Source organism: Camelus ferus, chromosome 15, assembly GCF_009834535.1.
Source record: "Camelus ferus isolate YT-003-E chromosome 15, BCGSAC_Cfer_1.0, whole genome shotgun sequence".
NCBI classification, from domain to species: domain Eukaryota; kingdom Metazoa; phylum Chordata; class Mammalia; order Artiodactyla; family Camelidae; genus Camelus; species Camelus ferus.
In genome coordinates, this window is record NC_045710.1 from 19280565 (window position 1) to 19308294 (window position 27730).

Below are 27730 nucleotides of genomic sequence, written 5' to 3' on the forward strand. Positions count from 1 at the left end.
ATGATTTATTTTCATATCTGGGTGAAGTTGGAGTTTCAGGTCACCTACCAAGAGGCAGAAGGTCTGGAGAGGGCCTGGCTGTCGGGTGGAGAGTGTCAAAGACTGTACAGCTGACTGTTAGGTCCTTGCCCTTGACAAATACTTTTATGAGGAAGACAGAGGCTTGGCATTTAGTCATCATGGTGTGCCTTCCTGAAGCGAACTTTGTGCATAGTGTACGCTGTCAGTGGGAAGTACTTTGCACCCTACAAAGAAGTGGGGGACTCTCCCCAGAGGGGTGCTTTGGACTGCTGGGGCTCTGTTTATGAGTTCTGAACCTCAGTGTGGCTCTTCAGTATTTCAGATAACCCAAAGCTACTTGTGGTTTTGGGGAATGGAAGGGATCCTACCTTTGGAGTGGGGACACTGGTTTTAAGTAGCAGCTTTCTTGAGAGAAGAGGGGAACAGATCTACAGTTACGCTTTTTGTCCACGTTGAAGACTCAGCAAGTGTTGTTAATTGAGTAATGGAATTGCTTCTATAAAAGAATTTTCTGTAGCCATCCAGCAGCCTGGCCCATAGCCACATGCAAGTCAGTTTGTTTCTCTGAAGGAGTACATGCTCCATGTCTAAATGTACTCTTAAGAGTCTGGGAATCCTGCAAGTTTCAGGTAGTTTTCTATTTAGTAAAATATTTAATTTGTTGTTGAAATCTTTTAATGTTGTAAGAAGAGAGATGCCGTAACCTCACTGAAATACTACTGGATGCTGAAACACTTACTGGATAAAAGAGCACTACTTTCATGACAGGGTAACCATGGTGTATCAACCTTTACTTCATGTATTATGGTCAAGACAGAATTTGCCCCAGTGTTAGAAGGGATTCTACTATATTTCAGTTGATCTCTATTAATGCTTTTATTTCACAATTTCTTAATGTTTTATTTATTTATTTTTCTACTGTGTTGGGAGTGACCTTGGCACTTCTGAAATGTGACTTGTGTTTTGCTTATTTCTCCACCCCTTCCCTGAAAATTGCGGTACACGTAGATAACTTGCTCTTACAGACCCTGTTTGATTTGTTTCTTTCTGACTTGCGTAACTTTCCTGGCCAGAGCGTGACTGTCTCTGTCCTTTATTATCATCAACTTAAGTTTAAATTATCAAACAGAAATCTGTTATTGTGATACCATTGCTTTTAATGAACTGCTCCTTTTCTGTTGCTTTGTTTTTCACTTTTTTCTTTTTCTTTTTTGTATTTTTGTTGAATGATGACTAAAGCTTTAACTATTTTTACTTTGGTAATAGTTTTATTATTTTATCATTTTATCCTTGTTTCTGTAAAGCATTTTTTTTAATCGACTTCTGAAGAATTTTAAATTATTCATCCTTATTTTTCACCATCCTAAATTTTTATTCATTTTAATCCCCCTTCCCCTTTAGTTTCTTTGGATTATGGGACTTGCTTTTGTTTATTGTTAAACTTGTTGTTTGACTCTGTCGTGTGTGAACTCAAAGGATCCTTCATGCTACTTTTTTTTTTTTTTTACATCTTTTTTGGTCCAGCTGCTGGGCTTTTCAGAGTTTTTTGACAGTAGGAAGTATTATTCAGTTTTTTTGTTCATGAATTCCACAGGCTAGTGCTTGGTTTTCACAAAGTTTCTGAAAGTTTATGAGTGGGCTTTTGCACGATCTTTCAAGCCCTGTTTTGTGGGCGCCAAAGCACAAGGCTCAGTCTGAGATTGTTCTTTGTGTGCTAGTTTGATTCTGCTGCGGGTGCTCTGGTTTGTGCCAGTGGTTGCAGTCAGCAAAAGACACATTGTTAAACAATGAACTCAGAACTGAAAGAAAGATTGGTGTGGTTCCCCTCCTCCCATCTAGCATTCTGTGGTTATTTCTCCTGATTTTTTGGCAAGTGTTGCTCATCTGTATCAAGCTGTAGCCACATTAGCTTTAAATTTTTGCTTTGTGTAATTCAGCTAGGAATTAGAAAGACGCATTTGCAATCAGATAGCATTCCATATTTTCTAAAGTATTTTTACTTGAATGATCTCACTCTAATCTCCCAACAGCTTTCAGAGGGCCAGTTTCCCTGCTTTACATACAAGTGAGGACTCACAGAGTCTAAGTGACTAGGTCACATAACTGGGAAGTCAGGGACCCAAATCCAAGACTTCTGAGTACAAACAAGCCCGATGCTTTTTCCACTGTAACATGCTGGAAAAGAATTACTGTCTTTATTACCATACAGTAACAATTGGCTTCTCAGTAGAAGCAAGTAAGAGCAAATCAACGTGGTGAGTAAGTTATGCAGGAAATAAGAGCAAGCAGTGGCGTTGCTGACCAGGAAGTAAACCAACATCAAATGCTAATGCCTTCTGTCACACATCAGCCAGGAAAGGTGGTGGACAGTTTGACTAATACCTGACTGGGAAATTAACTGACAAACTTCCACTTTTGTGTGGCTCTCTCTTGGACACTTGAAGAGTAACAACTCATGGCTGGTTATTTTTGTTTTGTTTGTTTCTGAGGGCAGAAATCGCAAGGAGAAATTGCTGAAAATAGGGTGAGAAGTTAATCAGGTTTATGAGAGGTAAAGGCTTAGTTTCAAGTCAGCTGTAGAGAATAGTCTTAAATGCTGATTTTACTTTGTGTGTCTTTAAGACTAGTTAGCCTGTAATCTTCAGTTATCTTATAGACCCTGACCTAGCAACATAGCTTTATGATTCAGCTCTGTTATCTGGCCTAATACATCTTTAATTATCTTAATTATGTCTTTTTGAAATAATAAAATCTGTTGTTTAATTTACAACCAGATCATAAATTAAACAACAGTTTTGAACCATTTTCTAAAATCACTTGGATGGTTTTTCTTTAATGTGGGAAAGATGAGGGAAGAAAACTTAAAGGTCAAGATAACTTAAAGGTCAAGATAATAAGATGGACTAACTATGTATAGCTAAACTCTTTGGGCATTTTTGAGTAAAAAAAAAGGCTTTTCATTTTAAAATGTACTTAACATTTATTTAGAAATGAAATTATCAAAAGATTTTGACCTTAGCATATGCTTTAAATATCAAATACGAAGTTTTATTTTATGAAACAGAAGGAATCTGAAAGAAATGAGATATGATCAAAAGCAAATTTAATTAAAATAGAATACTCTCCCCTCAGCCTATTAGTCTTGCTACAATTCCTCTTAAGATACATGGATTTGTCAGAACTTATGTCATCCTAACAATTAACTGAAGTGAAAGAATTTATTTTTTAGAGCCAGAGACCCTTTGATGTCATCTAATCCACTGCTAATTGTAGTAATTTCTTTAGTAGTGTCCTTGGTAAGTGGATATATAGCTACTATCATTAATAGGAATCTTATCATGAGACAACATCACAATGCTCTGCAAAAAATATTTTTCTCCTAGGGACAAAACAACTGTATTTCCTCATCTGCATGACCATTTCATGGTACTGAAAGGAACGCTTGGCAGAATTCTTGTTTGAATTAATTAGACATACCAAAATTCCTTTTATGGCGATGATCTTTTTGAAAAATGGAATTACTGGAATTACTAGAATTACCAAATAATTAGGGTTGAGAAATTGTGGATAATGTTAGCAGACTACAGATGAGGAAAAACATGGTCCTAATATTTAAAGAAAATGAAGGAGAGATATATTCTTAAAATGACAGCTTAATTTTTATATTGATGCTGGGGAGGATTCAAGATCTGATTATTAAATGGTTTGAGAGCATTTAAAACATTTTATATCTTTAGTAGCCAACATAGGTTTACTTAGAAGCAAGTTATGCCAGACTAACCTTATTTCTTTTTGATGGTAGATTGGGATATAGCAAATCATTTTAGCAGAAAATTTGACCATTTCCCTGTGATGTCTTTCTGGATATATAAGTTATTAAACCAAAAAAAAAAAAAAAAGGGTCTAAGTAGATTTGCAGTAAATTAAACAGTCATTGGCAAATCTCTGAATGAAGAACTCCAGGGTCATATTTTTGACTATGTTTTGTTCAAGATTTTTGTGAATTATGTGGATAATTACTTTTTCAACTTGTGAGGGCACAGGTTCAAAGAGACTGATACTATAATAGTGTGACAAACAAATCCCAGTAGGCTGGTAATTTGGATTAGAAACAATGGGGTGAAATTGAACAGTGTCAAGTCCCTTATTTAGGTTTCAAAAATTAGTTGTATAGGTAGAGAAAAGCAGTTACATGAAAAATGACCTGGGATCTATAGTATGAACCAGTAACATGATGTGACTACTGAAAAAGCTAACACAACCTTGTGCTGTATCAACAGAAACATTGAGTCCCCAACTTGGAGTGAGCTTCTTCTGCTGTGCTGTGACATAGTAGACCATACCTGAGTGTGGTGTTGACATTTGAGTACCACAGTGCAGGAGAAACATTATCAAACCAGTGTGTGCTTGACAGAAATTGTGACACATAGACAATGCTCAAAGAAACTAGGAGTGCTAGTTTTTAAAGACAGAAAGGGCCTGGAGTGGAGGCTGAGAGAGGTTAGGTAAATTGTCCAAGAGGGTACCATTAGTTAATGGCAGAGCCTGTTCTCTATTCTTAGTTCAGAGTTCTTTCTACTCATCACATTTTGTTCTTTCAGGAAGTAAAACCAATATGACCAGGGAGAAGTTACTAGATTTTGACTCTGCACAGGAGCTTTATTAAACAATTTTTTTTATTGTAGTTGATTTATAATGCTAGTTTCAGGTGTACAGGAAAGCGATTCAGTTACACATATACATACATATATATGCACATATATTTTTATATTCTTTTCCATTATAGCTTATTACAAGAAATTGAATATAGTTCCTTGTGCTATATAGTAGGTCCTTGTTTATCTGTTTTATATATAGTTGTATGTATCTGTTAGTCCCAAACTCCTAATCTATCCCTCCCCTTTTTGCACAGGAGCTTTTAATAGTCAGTGTTGTCCTCTAATATAAGGAACTACTTTGGGAAATAGTGAGTTTTACATTACTGGGAAGAATTGAAACAGATACCATATAACTTCTTTATTAGAGACATTATATATTTTAAGGGATAATTCTGAGCTGTTGGAAACTAAGGTGGATATCATATGTGGAAGGCAATCAACCTTATTCCTCTTTACATCTCTTGTCCTGGTTAATAATTAATAACGCCCTCTTTCCCACTCTAGGTGTCCCAGTTTGAGTGATAAATTATGTGATTGCCTTCATTATAAGGTTTCTTCCAACTCTATGTCTGCTGAATGAAAATTATTTCAGCACAAATTATATTGTTTGCCATCAGAGTTCAAGTCTGGTGTCAATAAGTGGAGTCTTTGAGAAAGTCACTTAAATTTTTTTTTTGAAAATTTCAAATGCAAAAGTAGGGTGAAAGGTGTAATGAATTCCTAGGTACCTAACACCTAGCTTCACAATTCTCAATCCATGGTCAGTTATGTTTTACGAGTCCGCCGTCAACTTTTCCCCAGATTATTCTGAAACAAATCCAAAGTGTCATATCACATCATCCATAAATATTCCATTTATTTCGCTAGGGGATAATGAGTCTTTTGAAAACATAGCTTTACTGTCATCGTAACTCTTTAAAAAGTCAATACTAAGTCTAAAATCTTTCATTACCAGGCAGTATTCAAATTTCCCTGGGTTGGTATATGCACACAGATACATATATACATACATACTCCACATATATATGTAAACAAAACGTGTGTGTGTGTGTTACAGTTTGTTTGGATACTTACAGTGCATACATTGCAGTAGGTTGATATGTTATTTACAGTGATTTCATCCCTGTCCCTCCTTCTTTCTCATTTTTCCTCCTCTTTTTCCTCCTCATGGTCTTTTACCTCCCGTTTTCTTTTCTCCTCTTCCTCCTTCTTCAGTCTTTCTTTCTCTCTTCTTTTTCTTCTTTATTTTAAAATTATTTGTGAAGAAATTAGGCCACTTGTCCTACAGAGTTTCCCCTGTCTGAATTTTGTTGATTTCAGCCATGTCGTTTAGTATGTTTCTTTGCTCCTCTATATCCTGTATGAATCCACAGTTCGGTCGAGAAGCTTAATCAGATTCATGTTTATTTATTTATTTATTTTTGCCAAGAATATTTCACGGTATAACATAGTCTCCCATTAGGAGGCCTGTAACATCTGGCTGTCTTTTGAGGTAGCATCCTTTAATGGTCTTTGCTTATTTAGATCCATTCATTTGTTAAGAGTTACAAAATGGTGATATTCTATCATCTCTTCTTCTTTTATTGGCTGAAGTACTTCTGTAAAGAGAAGTTTTTTCTGATCGGCTGTTTGTTGATCCTGAGTACAGTCCCTTTAGAAGAATAGACTAAATGCTTGATTCTTCTCTTTTCTGATTTTCAAAATAATGAGTAGTTTCCTTTGCATCTTCCAAAGATAACTTAATTTTTTTAGCATATCATTATTAACTCGTGGTTAATTGGTTATTGATGTATTTTAAGCTCATTACACTTATTGTTGTTAACATTTGCAGGGACCGATCTCTGGCCAGTGAGAGCCTCTTCGTGGTGTTCCTGAATCTTGTTGATATGACCCCAGAAGCCTTTGATAGCTTTCTTGCTTCCTGGCATGACTAGATGTTCCAGGCTCATCTTGTACTTTTTTCACTCTGGGCCTCAGGCCAGCCTTTTCACTCTTCTTCTCTCTCCAGGGAACAACTGGGGAAGCAATTTTTTGTAAAAAATTGTTGTTCTTTGCAAAATTGTGTGTCTGTCTCTAGTGAGTTGCTGAGCCAGATTCTCTCAGATCTCAAGCTACAATCAATCTGGGTTTGATTAGGTTGGTACATCAGATAGCTTTAGTAGCTTGAACCCTTCTCCTCTATTTGAAATAACCTTGTTTTTTAGTCTTTCCTTCCTTTTTTGCCTTTTGGATGCAGGCATGCTGTGTTCCTTTTCTGGTTGTGGGGTAGAAGTGGAAGCACCGAAGCCCTGTCTCAGGGCACAGGACTTGAGTGGGTCAGACTGAATGCTGAGCAGAACAGAACTTGCAGAGTTGTGATTTTGGAACATCCCACCCAGTCATGGTTAGATACTAAACATTTCATTTCTCCAGGAGAAATGTGCATTTCTTCATTGAACAGCCAAATTTTCTGCCTTACTTTGGTTACCTAAAATTGCAGAGCCTGAGATAAGGATTTGGGTACATATAGTTTATTTGGAAGGTGACCCCTGGAAGCACAGTGAGGAGGTAGGGAAGAATGACAAGGGGGATGGGGGAGAAAAGCCAAAAAAGGGTGTATAAATGAGTGGGTTATTGCCTTGGGCAGATGAGGTTAGATCTGACTTTTAACCTCCCAGCTGTGTAGAACTCCTCAATATTGTCCCAAGGAAGGGCAAAGAAATTAGGAAGTTGTTTATATGTATCTGTTCTCATCCTTTATTCTTAATGTCATTCACTTTCAGGCACCATAGCCTGTCTTGTTTGTTTTGTTTTGTTTTGTTTTGTTTTTTGGTGCTGGCCGAGCTCCCTTTTAGGCCAGAGAATGCCCTTTGGCAGACAGATGAAGTTACTTGAGCTGGGTAGCCACTGGTTTCTAGGACAGGGGGGTGAGTGGGGCTGGATGAGGTAGGGGGTCGTGAGATGAGGAGGGGAAGTAAGAGAATGAGAGTGGGGTTTGGGGTGGGGAGGTTGTCTTGCTCCTTGAGACCACTTGGCAATATCTGGGGACGTTTGCGGTTGTCACTACTGAGGGAGGAAGAGAGTATTTCTGGCTGGGATCTACTGGGTCGAGGCCGGGGATACTGCTAAACATCCTGTAACTCATTGAGTGGTCTATACAACAAAGAATTATCTGGCCCAAAGTGTCAGTGGGCCCGAGGTTGAGAACCTCTGGTGTACAGGAGCTCAGAGGTACAGGTGAGCTCTGGGGTGGGCCGTGGGTGGGGCACGATGCAGCTGGATGTGCTTTGGGTTTCCTGCAACTCTGCTTATGCTCATGCTGTTCCCTTCATAGCCTCATTTCTAAATCCTTTCCTTCTTTAATTTTTTGTATATATTCTACACTGTTTCATTTTTTATGGAAGAATGTGTTACTGTATTTTGTAAAATTTTTTCTTTCAAAATTGTTTTTGTTATCTAACATCCAGCTCAAGAGCCACTTCTTTGGTGAAGCTGTCTCTTATATTCCTTACCAGTTCCGACATTTTCACAATTTCCAGGGCATGTTGTCTGTTTATTGTGACACTAATCAGTTTTTACCTGGAACTGTTTTTTTTTCTGTCAAGTTGTTATTTTTAAACATAACATCTATCCTCTAAAATTTTTAAAAGAATCATACAATGAACATCTGTAAACCCTTTATCTGATTTGTCAGTTGTTAACATTTTGCCATATTTATTTCTCACTCTCTCTATTCACACACATATGTGCATATGTATGCGGATGTAGATGTGTATTTATATCTATATGTCTAAATTTTTTTTTCAGAACCATTTCGAAGTAAGTTGCAAACATTCTGATGTTTTACCTCTAGTACTTCGATGTGTATCTCCCATGAAAAGGACATGTCTCTTCTACAGAATCTCAGTGCCTTTATTGCACTCAAGAAATTTAACATTGATACAATAATATTATCTAATATATGTGGTCCATATTTATATTGCTACAGTTGCCCGTTAATGTCCTTTTAGCTTTTATCCTCTGATTTGTAATCCAGGGATAGATCATGCACTGTTTTTACTGCTCATATCTCTTTTATTTTCTTTAATCTAGAACAGTTCTCTTACCTATTTTTTTAAGTCATTCATGATATCTATGGTTTTAAAGACTCCATGCCTGTTGTTTTGTAGCATGAGAATGTTCTACAGTTTGGTTTGTCTGATTATCTCTTCATGATTGTTTTTAGGTTAAACATGTTTGTCAAGCTTTCTAAACAGGTGATGTTATGTCCTTCTCAGTGTACTCATCACACTGTCCATGATGTCCATTTGTTACATTGTTGGTGCTGCTAAGTTTTACTATGTGGTTAAAGTAAAGTGGTATCTTCCAGATTTCTCTGTTATAAAGATACTTTTTATCTATTGCAGTGTGTTATCTGTAGGGTGATATTTGAGAGTGTCCTGTTCCCGAAAAACCTTTTGTCTAACGGTTTTAGTATCCATTGATTGATCCAATCCTGAATCAATAATTTATTAGCATTTATAGTTATTTTCATAAATGTCTTACCTCTAAGAGCGTATTTCCAGATTGCAAACTTTATTGGAGCAGAATCTCTTAATTCTTTTTCTGTTACTGACGTGACTTAGAGTATTGCATATGTTTAATATTTTTGAGGTATTAAGTGAATTAATAAGTGAAAATTATCTCTTTAGAAAATGTGAAAAAAAAAGTCTCTTTTATTCTGCCAGTTCAACGTAAATCTTTACAGTTACATTCTCTTTTCTTAAGCTTCAAGTATAGAATAGTCAGTTACCATTTCTTTGGTATTGCTTCACATTTCAAGATTTTTTCCATAGTATCCTCCAAATGACAGTATCTCTTCTTCTTCTCTGTAAATGCTAAGCTCCTTAATCTGTACATTAAACCAGTCTTTTAATCTTTCTCACTATGATATTTAGTTTACAGAAAATGAAATGTAAATACATAGTAGTTTAGAGGGTCCTGGCCTGGGCCTCTGTATAAACCATATATAAACCAGACACCTCATGTAATTAACCAAAATTAATTAACATTAGGTTTCACTATTTCATGACAGTCATCATTACTGATTTGTTTAAAAATTATATTTAATTCCTAACTACTTTTTAAAACTACAAAAAAAGTCAGAGAAAAGTTGAAAAAAGCAGACTTTCTTTTTGTGGTATCAGATGCATTGTAGTTATTAAAAAAGAATTGGTAATAAATTATATTAATGAGACATTTTGTGAATATGCATTACAAAATCATTAAGACTACAATTTTGTGCAGTAGAATATTTATTGCTCAATAAAGTAATGCTAATTCATAGCATTTGACTTAAGATATTGTTATTTTATGCACTGAAATAAGAATACAAAAATTCAAGGTTAAAGGTTCATTGAAAACATATTAGAGCATTTGAAGATGGGACATTATACCCCTTTTTTAATTAGTCTGAGTTTCTTAGAATCAGCAGCACAGCAAATTCCTTCTGATATACCTACGACTCATGTAGCTTAATTTCCTGAGAATTGTCTCTTACCCTTTTTACTCTTTTCATGTGGCTACTACTAAGTTTAAAGCTATGCATATGGCTGTATTATATTTCTGTTGCACAGCACAGCTTTGGATACTAGAAATATGAAGAAGGAGTAGATGTGGCCTCAGGCTGAAGGATCTGATACAAGGAAGTATTATAAGGAAAGGGGGGAAATTTGAATGGTCTCAGTTTAATCTCCCCTCCACTTCCATCCTTTCTTCTACAGATATTTTTTGAGGGCCTGTTTCATGCAAATTATATCAACTTTCAGATTTAATTCTTTATAGTCTCTTCCTTAATATAGGAAAAGAAATTTTACCTCTCAAGACAAAAAAGTGTGCTGTACTATGGAATTACTGATGGTATCTCTGAATTTGTAGGGAAAACGGAGTATATCTTTGAGGCACTTGGTAAGTTTCTTTATGATATCCTTGTGATTAATGTTTAGGTTCATAGTATTTTGGGGTAAATATTATTGTTTAAATGGACTGCACCCAAGAGGTACTGATAATTGAACTGTGGCTGCCAGAGAGAGAGTTTTCTAGAAGCATGCTTAGCCAATCTCTTTATAACTTGAAACTGGGGGTGCCTACCCCAAATTGGAATGGAACCTAACAATATTATGATGGGCTGTAAATAGAGAGGTAAATCTAACCAGATTGGAATGTAATAGGGATAAATCTAAAATTCTGAAATGGCTTCCGAAATCCAGCTGTCCAAATTCAGAATGAGGGATATATGGCTTAGCATTAGTGTATATGTAAAAGCTTTGGGGCTTTTAGTTGATAGGAAGCATAAGTTAACGTTGATATGACTGCCAGAAAAGCCATTCCAATCTGCAGTATATTTATTAATAGAAGTTTAGTATCTGAAATGAAGGCAGGGATTTTTTTTTTTTTAACTTGATTCTGTGTTCTTCAGAGCACACCTGAAATCTTATGCTTATTTCTGGGTATTACTCTCTGAGAGGACTGAGGACAAACTGGTATACATGCAGAGAAGAGAGAGGAGAGGATGATAAAGGAAATGGAGACCAAATCATAAGAGGACTAGTGAGAGAACCTGGGGTATTTAGCTTGGTCAAGGGGTGACTCATGGTGGGGTTGAGAGAGGGGTCACAAGAGCTGCTTGCAAATGGTTGAAGAGCTATGATATTAAAATGAAACTAGACTCATTCCACAAATTCCTAAGAACTAGTGGATGAAATTTTCAGAGAAAGAGAGAGTTTATTTCAGTGTAAGGAGACGCTATCAAGAGTTAGAACTAACTCTTGGAAATGTGTTACCTCTCCAGAATCTTTGTAAAACTGTTTCTTAAACCTACTTTTCCATTGAAAATCTCCTTCAGCCTGGCACTTCCACAAGATTCTTTTCTGGCCCTTACTTCTTATAGTTGGAGTTTCAGTAAATAATCGTTCTTTATGTAGCAACTGATAGGAATAATTCTTCCATCATTGGCAAAACTCTAGTTATTTACCATTTGAATTGTTTCTTTGATATTGTGTTTTCCTAGCAGTTATTTAAGCTTTAAGAGAGACAAAATATGAGGATACTATTCGCTGGTAAGAATAAGGAAAGGAGCTTGTGAACAAGCTGTATTTCTTCCGTAGCAAGACATGTGGTTCACTCTGCAGGTCTGGTGATTGGGCCTTTCTGAGATGATGCTGATATGTTCTAAAGAGGGCCAGCTGCCAAGGCATGAGCGTGTAAATACAAACTTCCTTACACCTCTTCTGGTTTCTTTGAGGAACTGTAGATGTGTGTTTTCAAGGAGAAGATCTCCTGCCCCGCTGGTCTGAAAGTCGTAGCCCAGTGATTTTCAGGGAGTCGTGAATGGACTTGAAACTGCCATTTTGCTGTTAGATATTTATACACTTCTAGCCATTCTAGGTATTTTCTTTCTTTTCTTTTCTTTTCTTTTCTTTTCTTTTCTTTTCTTTTCTTTTCTTTTCTTTTTCTTTCTTTCTTTCTTTCTTTCTTTCTTTCTTTCTTTCTTTCTTTCTTTCTTTCTTTCTTTCTTTCTTTCTTCTTTCTTTCTTTCTTTCTTTCTTTCTTTCTTTCTTTCTTTCTTTCTTTCTTTCTTTCTTTCTTTCTTTCTTTCTTTCTTTCTTTCTTTTAAACCTCATCTTATATCACCTCTGATACTATTTTAATTTCTTTGTTCTCTTGCCGACTCTTCCTTTTAATGAAAAGTTGAAGTAAGCAGTATCCCTGTAGTCTGTTACTCTGTGTTCGTATCATCCTCTCCAGGGTGAAATAAAGGAAATGCGATATTATTGCTCTTCTCCATGATTTGTGTTGGTCTTTTCTCCACATCTCTGCCTTGAGGTCTGGGACTATGTTTTCTACTTCCTATATAACTCCCCAGGTGTCCAGAATGTACATCTGTGCATGGTAGGTTTTTAATAAATGTTCTTGACTGATTTACTGACCCTTCTCCCAAGCAAGGAAATAATGCCACATTTTATTCCAAAGAGGCTATAGAGTATTAAGGTAAAGTGTTTTAGGAGTTCTTTGAGGTTGAAGGTGAGAATTTGAGAAAGTCTGAAATTTAAGAGTGAGATTCTGAAAGATATTTAAATTTATTTGTTTTGAAAAATACCTGTATAGTATTTTTACTATGTATAATATAGTTACTCTCTTTCCCCCTAATAGGATCCTTTCCGTTGAGGGTATAATAATTGCTATACATTGTTTCCCTTAAAAAATTCATCACATATTCAAATACTTTTGACTATTTAATTTTTCAGTCAGTTAAAAAGTTTAAAAAGTAACACTCCCCAGTACTCTCCTTTAAAAGGACCCATTTGGGAAACTTCTTGAAAAAATAAAGATCTTTGTAAGTATTCATCTTATAAAAGCATTCTTTGCTTTTAAAAAGAACTCACTGCATTTTTTTTTTAAAATGGAGAATTCTCCAGTTGCGTTTTTGAGATGATTTTATTTATAAAAAAATAAATTTACTTGTAGCCATTGAGTAAACACTTCCTACTTTATTTGTGTTTAAGTTTGGATTAAAGTGGGATGGATTTTTGCATCAGATTGAAAAAATAAGAGCTTTATTGAGATATAATTCACATACCATGCAGTTCACCCTTTGAAGTGTACAATTTAGTGGTTTTTAATACATTCACAGAGTGGTGCAACCATCAACACTAATTCCAGAACATTTTCATCTCCACAAAAGGAAACTTTGTACTCGTTAGCAGTCACTCCCCATTCCTCCCTTTCCCAGCCCCTGGCAACCAGTAATCTACTTTTTGTCTCTATGGATTTATGTATTCTGGACATTTCATATAAGTGGTATTTCCCAATAATCATACAATATGTGGCCTTTTGTGTCTGGCTGTTTTCACTTAGCATGAAGTTTTCAAACTTTATCCACATTGTATCATGTGTCAGTACTTTTTTATAGTTGAAAAATGTTCTATTGTATGTATATACCACATTTTATTTATCTGTTTATCAGCTGATGATCATTGGATTGTTTCTACTTTTTGGCTCTTGTGAATAATGTTTGTACATCCACGTGCAAGTTTTTGTGTGGACATATGTTTTTGTTTTTCTTGGATATATACCGAGAAGTAGAATTGGTGGGTCATGAGGTAACTGTATGTTTAGCATTTTCAGAAACTACCAAACTATTTTCCTAAGTGATGGCACCTCTTTGTATTCCCACTGGCAGTATCTGAGGGTTCCAGTTTCTCCACAGCCTCACCAATACTTGTCATTATTTGTCTTTTTGATTGTAGCCATCATAGTGGGTGTGAAGTGGTATCTCATTGTGGTTTTGATTTTGATTTTCATTTCCTTAGTGACTAATGATGTTGAGCATCTTTTCATGTGCTTATTGACCACTTCTTTATCTTCTTTAAAGAAATGTCTATTCAAATCCTTTGCCCATTTTTAAATTGGATTATTTGCCTTTTTATTGTTACGGTATAAGAGTTCCTTATATTCTGGGTACAACTGCCTTATCAGATGTGGGATTTGCCAAATTCTATATTTTCTCCCATTCTGTGGGTTGTCTTTTCACTTTCGAGATAGTGTCCTTTGAAGGAAAAAAGTTTTAAATTTTTATGAAGTCCAGTTTACCTACTTTTATTGCTTCTGCGTTTGATTTCACATCTAAGAGAACATTGCCTAGTTGTAACGATTTATTCTTATGTTTTCCTTGAAGATTTTTATACTTTTGTTCTTACACTTAGGTCTTTGATCCATTTTGAGTTAATTTTTGTATATGGTATGAGTTGGGACTCAAGTTTGTTCTTTTGCATGTGGCTCTCTGATTGTCCTAGCATTATTTGTTGGAAAGACTCTTAGTCTCTTCAGGCTGCTGTAACAAATTACCATACACTGGGTGGCTAAAACAACAAATATTTATTTCTCACAGTTTTGGAGGCTGGGAAGTCTGAATCAAAGTGCTGGCAGATTCAGTGGGTAGGGTCTTCTTCCTGATTCATAGACAGTCTGCCTTTTCATTGTAACCTCATATGGCAGAAGCGGACAAAGGGGTTCTCTTGGGTTTCTTTTATGAGGGCACTAATCCCATTCATGAGGGCTCTGCCCTTATGACTTAATCACCTACCAAAAGCCCACCTCAAAATACCATCACACTGGGGATTAGTTATCAACGTGAATTTTAAAGGAACACAAACATTCAGTCTATAGCAGACTCTTTTACTTGAAGTTTTTTAAATTGTGTAAAATAAATAACACAAAATTTACTGTCTTAATAGTTTTTAAGTAATGTTTCTATATTTCAGTAATGTTAACTACATTTATATTGTTGTGCAATCTCCATAGCTCTTTTCATCTTGTGAAACTGAAATCTGTACCCATTAAACAACAACTCCCCATTACTCCCTTCCCCCAGCTCCTGCCAACCACCAATCTCCTTTCTGCCTCGATGAATTTGACTACTCTGCGTACCTCATATAAGTGAACTTGTACAGTATTTGTCTTCTTATGTCTGGCTTATATTACCATAATGTCCTCAAGGTTCATCCCTATTATACCATGTGTCAGAATGTCCTTTTTTAAAGCTGATTATTATTCCATTGTATATGTATACCACATTTTGTTTATCCATTCATCTGTCAGCAGACACTTGGTTAGTTTCCTTTAGTCCATTGTGAATAATACTGCTGTGAATCTGGGTATAAAAATATTTCTTTGAGACACTAACGCTGATTTCACTTCTTTTGAGTATATACCGAGAGTGTAATTGCTGGATCATATGGTAATTCTATTTTTAAATGTTTGAGGTACTGCCACATTGCTTTCCATAGCAGCTGCATTCTTTTATATTCCCACCAGTGGTGCACAGGGGTTACAGTTTCTCCACAGCCTCGCCAACACTTGTTTTAGTCTCTTTCTGTCTTTTTTAGTAGTCATCCTAATGGGTGTGGAATGATGAAAAACTCTTCTTTGCTGCTTCGAATTATCTTGGCACCCTTGCCAAAAATCAGTTGACTATAAATATGAAAGTTTATTTCCAGACTCTGAATTCTATTCCATTGATCTGTATGTCTGTCCTTGTGTCAGTACCACACTGTCTCAATGACTGTGGCTTTGTGATAAGTTTTGAAATTGGGAAGTTTGAGTCTTTCAGCTTTGCTCTTTGTCAGGATTACTTTTTGGCCATGCTGGACCCCTTGCATTTCCATGTAACTTTTAGGATTGGTTTGTCAGTTTCTGCCAAAAAAGCCAGCAGGGATTGCATGAAATCTGTAGATTAATTTCAGTAGTATTGCCATCTTAACAATATTAAGTCTTCTGATCTATGAACGTGAGATGTCTTCCCATATATGTAGGCCTTCTTTAATGTCTTTCAATGTTTTGTAGTTTTCACCGTGCAAGTCTTAACACTTCTCTTATTAAGTTTATTTCTAAGTATTTTATTCTTTTGGTGTTGTTGTAAATTAAACTGTTTTCTTAACTTCATGTTTGAATTGTTCATTGGTAGTGTATAGAAAAGCAGTTGATTTTGTACATCTCTCTTGTATCTTGCAACCTTGTGAAACTTGTTTATTAATTCTCATAGAATTTTTGTGTGTGTGTGAATTCCTTAGGGTTTTCTATATGCAAGATCATGTCATCTGTGAATAGAGATAAGTTTACTTTTTCTTTCCAATCTAGATGCCATTCATTTCTTTTTCTTGCCTAATTGCCCTGGCTAGAACCTCCTGTACAATGTTGAATAGAATTGGCAAAAGTGGATATCCTTGGATCAGATTTCTAATGTTTAGTGGTTTGGAAATATGTATTACTGACAATGCTCCTTTGAGAAATTGAAAATCCAGCTTTGTGTCCTCCTTTAGTAGTAACAAAGTAATAAAATTTCTTCTATTGGAATTTAGCATGCTATTAATTTTTGAACATCAAGGCACAATAGATTCTATCTTGGCTTTTTCTAAAACTTGAATGCCTCTGTTCTATTAACTTGGGAATTTTTTTCTAAAACTCACTAAAGTAAGTCAACTGTAAGACTTTAAAAAACACATCTTTAATGTATATATTCTCCTGAGGAATTGTGCATGCTGGGTATAGTTGAATAAGAATGAGTAATCGGGACATTCATATTGTCTTTGCTAGCACCTCTTAGTCTTGGCTTGGGTTAATGGTTTATAGTTAGCACATTTGAAGAAAGTTCGTAAATTGTAGCAGACATAGTTGAAAACCAGAGATGATGATAGTGAGTAGGGTGAAGGAGAGGTAGTGATTATACTGTTTTGGTAATTTAATTCCACACCCAACTTCTGAAGGGTATATTTTATTGTTCATATTTATTCCCTACAGAAAGTGATAGAAGTAACTCTTCATACTTTATTCTTTACCGTAGATTTTATCAGTAGTTAGATACCCAGTTCAGAGAATTTCTTTCATATGTTGAGCATTTCTTGAATATATTCTGTATGTATTGTACTTTGCCCTGTCAGAGACATGAAATAACTATGAGAGCATGCTCATTCTCTGAATGTTTACAAGGTATTTGGGAAGCTCAGGAATACGTACTTACTTTGTACTGCTGTGTGTTTGTGGTTCTGTGTATAAATTCTGTCTCCCTCACTAAATGTAAGCTCCTTGAGGATAACCATCTTTGTATTGACATGGTGTGTATCACAGTGCCTCTCTTGTACCATGAGTTTATTAGGAATTTTAAAAATTAATGGAAAAACAAAACCAATATAAGACTACAGTTAAATGCTCAGTGAATGGCATAAACAATCAGTATTGTTAGATTTCAGAAGTAACAATGATCAGTGTGTACTGGATTTATTAGGGAAGGCTTCATGCAAGAGAAATAAGTAAGTAAGAGGGCTCATAAAGGATAGGTAAGAATTGAGCAAGGGGAAAGAGCATTTCAACTAGGTGTCATAGTTTGGAGGTCAGCGAGCTGATCGTATTGGCTGGAATAGAAAATTGGTATCAGCTTGTAGATAGAAAGAAGGGTGGGTCAATGAGCAGCAACACTGTATTTTGGAGGCCTTACATACCAATTTGAAAAGTTTACTTTTACTCCATTTGACATTAGAGAACCATTTAAACTTTTTGAGCTAGGATGTTTTGGGGCAAAGCAGTACTTTAGAAGATTTACTTTATGATAGTTTGTATTATGGGCTAGAGGGAGACTGTTATTGGGAGACCAGTTAAGAGGATATGGTAATAAATTCTTCTAGTCTGTTGTACTCTTTAAGAACAGAGTTCTTTGTTTGATTTTTCATGCCTAACAGTGCCTAGAGCAGAGTTCAAATATTTGTTCTTTGTGGGGAGGGAAATAGCTTGGTGGTAGAGTGCAAGCTTAGCATGCATGAGGTCCTGGGTTCAATCCCCAGCACCTCCATTAAAATTTTTTTTTCTTCTTTGGATGCATCAGTGTATGGACTAAGCGGGGCCTGAGTTGAACTGATCGCAGCAGGAAGTATTCATGTGAGAAACACTTTGGAGGAAAAATTGAGATGACTTGTTTCATGAGTGTAAAGAGTACGGGTAAGGTCAAAGATGACATTAAAGTTTCAGCATGGGTGACTAAGGGATAGCAGTGCCTTCCCTAGATAAAGGGAGGTCAGTCAGGGGAAGAGAGGAGTGAGAAAAGGGACAATCACGAGAATGTTTTTAGACTTGCTGTGTTTGAAACTGAAATACATAGTACATAGTGATAGAAAGGTTCAAATGAGAACTGCAGTCTGAATGTTTAAATTTGGATGTCACTATGAAGATATTATTTGAGCAGTAGAGATGATTGGACTGATATAACACTATGGTGTGTGTATGGGTGCAGACATTGTGTGCGTGTGTACAAGTTTACACACTCATACGCCAGAGCCCCATATGTGTGTTAGACTGTGGATATACTAGTCTGCTTATTGGTATTAGCAGAATGATGAAGACCGAGCCTTGGGGTGAGCAGAGGACGTAAAAGGGAGCTAAAGAGGGAGAAAGGAGGAGAACAGAAAGCTAGAAGAATTTACAGCACAAATGTGCTAAGGAGCTTTTGTAATTTGTCTTATGCTTCAGTATAATGCCAGTAATAACAACAGCAGTACTCTGTATGACCTCCTGAGTGCTTACAATTTGCCAGACACCTTTCTGGCATGCTGCCTCTTTTTACCCTCACAACAAAGCTGTGATGTCAGTACTGTTATATCTCCTTTTTCCTGATGAAGAAACTGAACTCTAAGGAAGTTAAAACTTGCCCAACGTGACTTGAACTAATAAATAAATAGGGGATCTCTTGGATATAAACCTGACTTTTTGGACCCCCAGCCAAACATTCTTTTCATTATACCGAAGGTCTGTATGTTTATTTTCTTCGAGACAAGGGCTGTATCTTTAGAGACCTAGTCCTTGATAAAGGCTTATTAATTAGCAGGCAGTGAGTGGACAGTAATGCTTCCTATTGTAAAAATCTGCATGTACTTTGGATTTGGTTGTGTCTACTTTTCTACTTGGATACTTATATTTATCGTGTATTCGAAGATAACACTTTTTGATTGCATGTTGTTGATGTTAATTTAAAAGAAGATATCAGTTCTTTTGTTTGAAGAATTAATCATTCAGAAAGTGCTTTTCGAACTTTTTGTTAAACTAACATAAACTTCTTTTAGAAGTTTTTCTGATGCACTCCTCAGATTATTCATGTATTAGCAAGGAAATAAGAAGGGCCTGACATTTTCTTTTATTTCAGGGGATATCATTTTCAATGCCCAGTACCCAGAACTGCCTCCTGATTTTATCTTTGGAGAAGATGCTGAGTTCCTGCCAGACCCCTCGGCTCTGCATGTGAGTACTGGGGGCGCGTTTGGACGATCTTCATTTGTTGAAAGGAAAATAAAGTTAGCTTTTGACAGTTGCTTAACAGATAAGTTTGCCAAGCATATGGATTTTTTTTCCACCCCTTTTTTCTCTGTCCTGTGAAATAAGTACAACTCTTTGTGTGCCAAAATAGTTTAGAGTTTTTTTTTCCTTGCAGTTTTACTTTCAGGCTATTTTGAATTAATAAAAGTCTCTAGCATATTGGTTAAAATATTTTTACTTCAGTTTAAAGAGACATGTTGAAAACATTCTCTTTGTTTTAACTTAATATTTCATGCCTGCAGTCAATTTTCTAATGTTTACTAACACTTCATCACAGGATTTTTTAGGGGAATGTTTTCTTGGCTCTTCAAGAGGCCTTTTTTTTGTATAGAAGTGAAAGTGGCAAATTTGGACTTGTATCTGCATTATCTCAGTATTATTATCAGAAGGGTAAAGACCAGATTAAGTGTCCTTTATTGAGTAAGACCCAAAACTTCGTAGTTGAAGTAGAATGTTTCTGGATTTAAAGCCGAGAGAAGGGTGATAGTACTTGTCAGAGCACATGCGGTTTATATAAAAATTGTATTTGAATGGCTGGTAGAGAAAAACATGTGCTGTTCTGTTTAAAAGGTCTGGCCAGACGAAATGTCTCTTTCTTTCCCTTCTCATGTTCGATTTTGCTATGAAGTCAATGCTATAAGAGGTTTTAATATTGTTCAAAAACTATGTTCTTAGTTTTGTTTTTTTGGGCATTTTTTTGTCTCATTAAAGTTTTCTAATTAGAAGTTTGAGGACTTGCTTTGAAATGTTGCCTCCCCTCCCTTTTTTAAAAGGGAAGTATTAGACAGGAAGTATTAACCCAAATCTAAAGAATTATCTTAAATTTGGGAACACAGCTGTAAAAATATGGTTAGAAAGAGTAGGATGGTTTTGTTGCAAAACTTTTAATAATTACACGTAAACTGTTACTTTGGTTGATTTTTTTTTAAATATTGTTTAAAGATGGTCCCTTTAGATGCTTTATGTTACAAATTCACCCCATATTGAAGCTGAAAGTCTTACCTGGAGAAAACAAGGCAGAAGTACCCCTATAGACCTGTCCTGTGTTAAATCTGCCCAGTGCAGGATAGCACATGCTAAATGCCAAAGAAATGTTAGAGGCTGAGTGCTCCAGAAGTTTCAAGAAGGTTGTCAGAAGAGACTTTGTAGTGTATTCATACTCAAAGAGTGGAACAAAAGTTGGGAGTATGGCTGAGAGTATTTCAACAAGGGGACTGACATAAACAAATATGTATAATATATTGTAGAAGGAGGTACCGACAGGTTTCCTGAAGAGTAAATTACTATGAAGAAGGGCTAGAAAAGGTTAGAAAGATAAACTGGGGTAAGATTGTGGAGTACATTGAATGCTAGGTTAAGAGCCATTGAAGGAAATGATACTTTGAGAGTCATCTAACAGCAGTGTATGTAGTCAGTATAATAGGTTAAGAAGAAATTGGGGACCAGAATTGAGGATTGTTGTAAAAATCTAGATGGGAAAGAAGGAACTTTGAGCTAGGATGATGCAAGAGGGAACACACACAACACTGTGATGGAAGGGATAAGAAATATATGTTTATAATTTCTTTTTTGGAATTGCCCTTAAAATTTGCAAGACATATCTTCAATATTGACAAGTATTATGAGAGTATATTTTTTTATTTATCTATTGATTTATGTGAGAGCATAGACTTTTTTTTTTATTGTATAGTCAGTTGCAATGTGTCAATTTCTGGCATACAGCACAATGACCCAGTCATGCATATACATACATATATTCATTTTCATATTCTTTTTCATTAAAGATTATTACAAGATATTGAATATAGTTCCCTGTGCTATAAAGAAGAAACTTTTTTTTTTTTTATGAGAGCATACACTTTAAAAGCTAGAAAAGACCTTATGGTTCATCTGATTCCACTTTTCTGTTTTAGTATTGAGGAAATTGACCTAGATTTATATAATTGTGTTAGAGTTGATATTATAACTCTACTCTTCTGATAGTCCCTGAGTGAAGTTATCACAAATGTTTCTGAGAAATTAGCTGAAAAAGAGCAGCCAAAATACCAAAGCACCATATCTAGAAGAGAGGTTATAAATATAGAGGAACACCTTCCCTTTAGCTATAGTTGATCTAAGACCTCAGGCAGGCTACCCAGTGCTTCTTCACGGACCAGTGGGCTGAGCAAGCCTAGATAAGCAACCAGGGTACAGCCTCCACTAGCTGGGTGAGGTCTGCATATCCTGGAGGTAGCCCTCGATGTTCGTTGTCATCTGGCTAAAACACTAGGACAGGGTGAACTACAAGACCTGATCCTCATCAGACATTTCTCTGAGCACAGTTTGCCTCTGAAGGACTCTCTTCAACTGTTAACAGGTTATGATTTAGTTCATAGATTTAGTTCAGACTTTTCCCTTCCTTCTTGAAGTACACACAGCATAGTCACTAATAATCTGATTAGTCTATATACTGTTCTGAATGAAGGGGATTACATATTTTATCACCCATGGAGTGGAAAACAGAATGCCTAGACTTCTTGGATTTTTCCGCTGAAGTACTAGCTGGGGAAGGGAATGAATATGTACCCTTAGAATCTACAAGTGTAGTCCAAAGTAGTTCCTGTGGCAAGTATGGAATTTCCTTGAAGTTTCTGGTTTTATCTTAAAAATTCATGAAAGTTTTGTATTTGATTATACATTATATCTATGTTTTTCTATAAAAGTCTATTAAACTATAAATATTTGAAGAAAAAGATGGGCTTTCCATTGTATCTTAGTTTGAGAAATAATAGTTTTAGATACTGTATGTGATCTTTTAGTTGTTTAATTTATTTTTTAAAATTAATTAATTGATTAATTATTGAGTTATAGTTGTTTAATTTATTTAAATTTATTTTGTTCCAAGAAATGATTTGGAGTAGCTTAAATAAAGGATACACATAAGGTTAATAAAAATATATGAGGTGTTCTGATCCATTAGATGAAGCTCCTTTTTTCTAAACTCAAACTCTTCTTTCAGGAAGGTGAATTCCATTAAGAATTTTGAGATTCTCAAATGAATGGACAATGCTAGATAGATATCAGATCTAGATCTCATAGATACTAGAGAATCATAAAATTATTGAGTTAGGATCTTAGTGGGTCAGTTGTTCCCACTTCTGGCTATACATTAGAATAATTTAGGAAGCCTATTAAAAATACAGATGTTTGGACCCCACTGGACATACTGAATTAGATGCTTTAGGGAGCCAAAAAGTTATGAAACTCCCTGGATGATTTTTATGTATTAGTCCATAAACTGCTATTGGAAACCACTGATTGAATCCATCTTTTACAGTATTATCTCCTATAGAAGGCTATTTGCCTTTGCTTAACATTATTTCCATTGAGGTATCATTTTCCATTTTGGGGCCAGCTCTGATTTTTAAAAAAATAACAGCTTTATTGAGACATAATTTATATGTCATACAATTCACCCATTTAAAATAGTGTATAATTCAGTGGTATTTAGTATATTCAGAGTTGTGCAACTATTATCACAGTCAAAAATTTACCCTAAAAGAAACTGCAAACCCATTAGCAGTCAATTCCTTATCCTCCCCACCGGCACCCTTGTTCACTCTAGGCAATAGCTAACTAATCTACGTTCTCTCTATAGACTTACCTCTTCTGGATATTTCACATAAATGGAATCATACACTATATGGCCCTTTGTGACTGTCTTCTTTCACTTAGCATACTGTTTTCAGTGTAACATGTATCACTACCTCATTTTTTATTACCAAATAATATTCCATTATGCACATTTATCACATTTTATTTATACATTGTCAGTTGATGGACATTTGGGTTATTTCCACATTTTTGGATATTATAAATACTACTATTGTATGGAAGTATTTCTATTTCTCTTGGATATATCCCTAAGAGTGGAATTACAGAGTCAAATGGTAATACTATGTTTAACTTTTTGAGGAACTCCCAGACTGTTTTTTCATAGGGGATGTTCTCTTTTACATCCCCATCAGTGGTGTAAAGTGTTCCAGTTTCTTCACATTCTCACCAACACTTCTTGTTATCTGTCTTTATGATTATATCCAACCTAGTTGGTATGAAGTGATTATCTCATTGTGGTTTTTGGTTGGCATTTCCCTGAGGGCTAATGATGTTTTGCATCTTTTTGTGTTACTTGGCCATTTATATATCTTCGTTACAGAAATATCTGTCTAAATCCTTTCCCCATTTTAAAATTGGGTTATTTGTCTTTTTTTATCATTGAGGTATAAGAGTTCTTTATATATTCTGGATACAAGTCCTTATCAGATATATGACTTATGAAATTTTCTCCCATTCTGTGGATTATCTTTTCACCATCTAGATAATATTGTTTGAAGGACAAAAATTTAAAATTCTTATGAAGTCCCACTTGTCTATTTTTTCTTTTGCTGCTGGTGCTTCTGGCTTCATATCTAAGAAACCATTGCCTAGGCCAAGTTGATGAGGATTTACTCATGTTTTCCTTGGAGAGTTTTATAATTTTTGCTCTTACATATAGGTCTTGGATCCATTTTGAATTATTTTTTGTATATGGTGTGAGATAGGGGCCTTCCTTTATTGTTTTATAAGTAGAGGTTTAGATGGCCCAGCACAGTATTGGAAAGACTATTTTTTTCTTATGAATTGTTTTGGCATTCTTGGCATTCTGAAACTCACTTGACTATAAATGTGTGGGTATATTTCTGGATTCTCATTCTATTATGTTCATCTATATTTTAAACTTATACCAGTACCACACTGTCTTGTTTGCTGTGACCTTGTAATAAGTTTTGAAATTGGGAAGTGTGAGTTTTCAAACTTTGTTTTTCTTCTCCAAGATTGCTTTAACTATTGAGTCTCTCGCTTCCATATTAATTTTAGAATCAGCTTGTCAATTCTGCAAAGAATCCAGCTGGGATTTTGATAGAGATTGCATTTAATCTGTATATCCAGCTAGAGATTACTGCCATCTTAACAATATTAAGTCTTCTAATCCAGGGACATGAAATGCCTTTCCATTTTTAAGTCTTTAATATCTTTCAATGATGTGTTATAATTTTCAGAGTACAAGTTTTACACTTATTTTGTTAAATGTATTCCTAAGTACTTTATTCTTCCTGTAAATAGACTTGTTTTTAATTTCACTTTTGGTTTCATGTTGTTGCTGTACAGAAACAGTTGATTTTTGTGTGTTGATCTTGTATCCTGCAACCTTACAGCTCTAACTTTTAATATGAAGTTTTTCTACTGAGCAAAAATCTCTCTACAGACTTATATTCTTTATCTCTTTCTGCTTTCTTGAGGTAAATCCGTTCGTTGTGGAAGCTGGATGATAACGTATTTTGATATTGAGATGTGATTATAAAATAGTGACATTGCTTGCTTCTTCTTTGACCTCATAAACTGAACCTAAAGTGTTTCTTAAAGTAGAAATGGAAGCAGTATTGCAAAAAAGATTATAGTTTTTCCAGAAGCTACTTTTAAGATCAAGACTCATAAATTGTAGATTTGTTAAAAATTTGCTTCATTGTTCTACTTTATGTATGCTGATAATGTATTCACCAAACCATGAAGTCAAAGTAACTGAAAGTTATGCCCTAAGTTCTAAGCAATGGATGTAAAGCCTGAACTCTACTCCAGATGTGTTCCCTGGTTAGTACTGGAGACACTACTTTATTTAATAGACAATGTGAGAAGATCATGTGAATTCAACATAGTACATGGCAGAGGGAGCAATTAATGGTTTGGGACTGGTGGTGAAAAGTTTTATATACGACAGTAATGTGATAATTTTCCAGTTAATCTGTACATAGAAGTATTTTTCAGGGACACTTAAGAAGAGTTGATTCTTGATTGGAGTGGTCATTTGTAGAGCTTTTTCCTGTTTGCACTTTCATCCTGAATCTCAAGTCCTAAGCATTTGCTGATTAAAGAGCTGTCCCTGCAGCATAAGTTAATTTGTTGGTGGGTTTGCTTTTACTGTATTCTGTCTTATGTGTTTGCCATACTGTTTCATGTGTCATGTTATAAGTAAGATGCAGACTTATTGATGCCCTCTTTTACTAATGAAAAAGCATAAAAATCAACAAAAGACGAATAGAGGAAAATCCTATCTGTCAGTATTGACTGATTACACACTGGGTGTCCAACACTGTGTTATATGGGACTTGAACTCAAGGAGGCTAACTTTTAGGGAGATGTAGATACATGAAAATGGTGGCCGTAGGTGGTATATAATTCAGTGTTGGAATAATTGATACAAAGAAGTGCTGTGGGATAATTGCATAGTGTTTTCACATACAGTATGTAACGTAAGAAGAGAGGATGATCAATTAGTTAAGACAGAGGCTCCATTAAAATGAGAAAGGAAAGTTATGATGAGTTGGAACTGTGGGATTAAAATCATCAGAAAGAAGTTGGAGCTTGTGCTGAACCCTAAGTGATGGGTCTGCTATAGCTGCTGTAATTGCTTCTCTGATCTTGCCTCCTTCCATCCTACACCTTGCTCATTCTTCTCCAGCCACACAGGCCTCCTTGCTATTCTTCAAAAATTCTAAGGACCTCCTTAGAACTGCTTTATTTGCTATTCATCATTTTCATTCCCTTCTGCATGGAACTTTCTTTCCTCAGTTATCTGAGTGGCTTGCTCTCCTACCTTCTAATGTCGTTACATTAGGAAAGCCATCACCGCTTTCCATGTGCAAAATAGTGTAATACCCTTCTTCTCTCATCTTTTTCCTGCTTTATTTTCTTCATTGCACTTTATCAGCATTTGGTAAAACTTGAGCTCCTTATTAGGTATCTGTTTCTGCTAAGGTTACCAACTGCCCTTGTTTGCCCAGGGGTGAAGGTTTTCTGGGATTTAGTATGTTCACTACTAAGATGGGACAGTCCCAGGCAAACTGGGATACATGGTCACCTTTGTTTATTCACTGGACTAGAAGCTTCTGGAGAGAGTGGGATTTGTTTTGTTCACTACTGTATCCTAGTATCTAGAAGAGTGCCTGGTGCATGGGGGTGTTCCGTGTGTATCTGTTAGGTGAATAGTTTGCCTTTAAGGTTCTGCATTCCTTAAGAGACTTGCTGGTTTCCAAGATTAGAAAATGTTTTAAATAAAAATTTCATAACAGAAGAAAAGATTCAGTTTTAGAAATCTGGGGTAAAAAATCAGTTAACAGAAACTCTGAAGCAGTGATTTTTTTCAGCCTTGGGTTTGCAACACCCTGTGGTCTGTTCAGCTACCTCAAAGGTTATTGTGAAATTCTTTCCCCTCAAAGTAATAGTGATAATTCCCTTTAATTTAAAATAAAATTGCATAAAGGAGGAAGGGAGGATCATACGTTTAAATGAGAACATGTTGCAATTATAGCAGGGTTGGAAACCACTGATATCTGACTTCCTAGTTTGAAGAAGGTGACGACGATGTTGTGCTCGGGACCAGCATCTTCAGAATAGGGAACGTAATGCTACTGCTGGTACCACCCACCGGTTGTATAATTCCTTCACTTCCCATTCTGCCCACCTGGAATGTAAGTGTGGAAAGATATGTTGTATTAACTCCTTGTCCCTTCTCCTCTCCTGCTCTTCTCTGTTCTCCCCAAAGAAAGACATCTTTGAAATGCATCTGTACAAAATAGTGTCCATCCCCTGTGTATGTAAAATATATTCAAAATATATGTAAAGAAACCACTAAGCTAAGACGGACTGCATGACCCACTGTTGAAAAATGCTGCCCTGATGTTGGTGTTCCTGCTCCTAGACACCTCCCTTGCCCCAGCCCATAACGTATTCTACAAGAGAGCGCTCTGCATTTTTCAGATAGCTATTGAATGCCTCATTTGAGACCTATAAAACTCATCTTTTACCCTCAAGCTGGACATAATGCTCATGACAGATAAGTGAAGAGAATCGCAGCCTCGGGTGATATGAGCAGGCATAGAGGTGTGTGCACAGGGTGCTGCAGGGACATATAGGAGGAGCACTTTACCAGACGCAGGGACACTAAGTATCAGGGACTTAGAAGCATATTATTTGGTTGTTTATAAATAATACATTTTTATGTAACTTGAAGAATAACACTCCTACTGAAGAGTACAAATCATAAGTATGTAGCATGGCAAATTGCCAAAAAGTAAACACATCATGTAACTGGCACCTTGATC

General features: G+C 35.8%; 1 protein-coding gene and 1 long non-coding RNA gene across 8 annotated transcripts in view; one reads left to right on the forward strand and one right to left on the reverse strand.

Moving 5' to 3' along the window:
* BABAM2 (BRISC and BRCA1 A complex member 2) overlaps positions 1-27730 on the forward strand; it is a 444883-nt gene that overhangs the window by 140064 nt on the left and 277089 nt on the right. For 6 of the 7 annotated variants that reach the window (XM_032497262.1, XM_032497261.1, XM_032497260.1 and 3 more), the window contains exon 4: positions 19384-19478. In XM_032497262.1, the coding sequence (XP_032353153.1) occupies positions 19384-19478 (95 nt within the window). Of the gene's footprint in view, positions 1-18820; positions 18990-19383; positions 19479-27730 lie in introns of those variants that run through there. The other variant, XM_032497265.1, reaches the window with a different exon arrangement.
* LOC116668919 lies at positions 183-15367 on the reverse strand. Its single transcript, XR_004326194.1, has 3 exons — positions 15304-15367; positions 15084-15090; positions 183-192 (listed from the first exon to the last, which is right to left on the reverse strand). It is a non-coding gene; the product is annotated as an uncharacterized LOC116668919 (long non-coding RNA).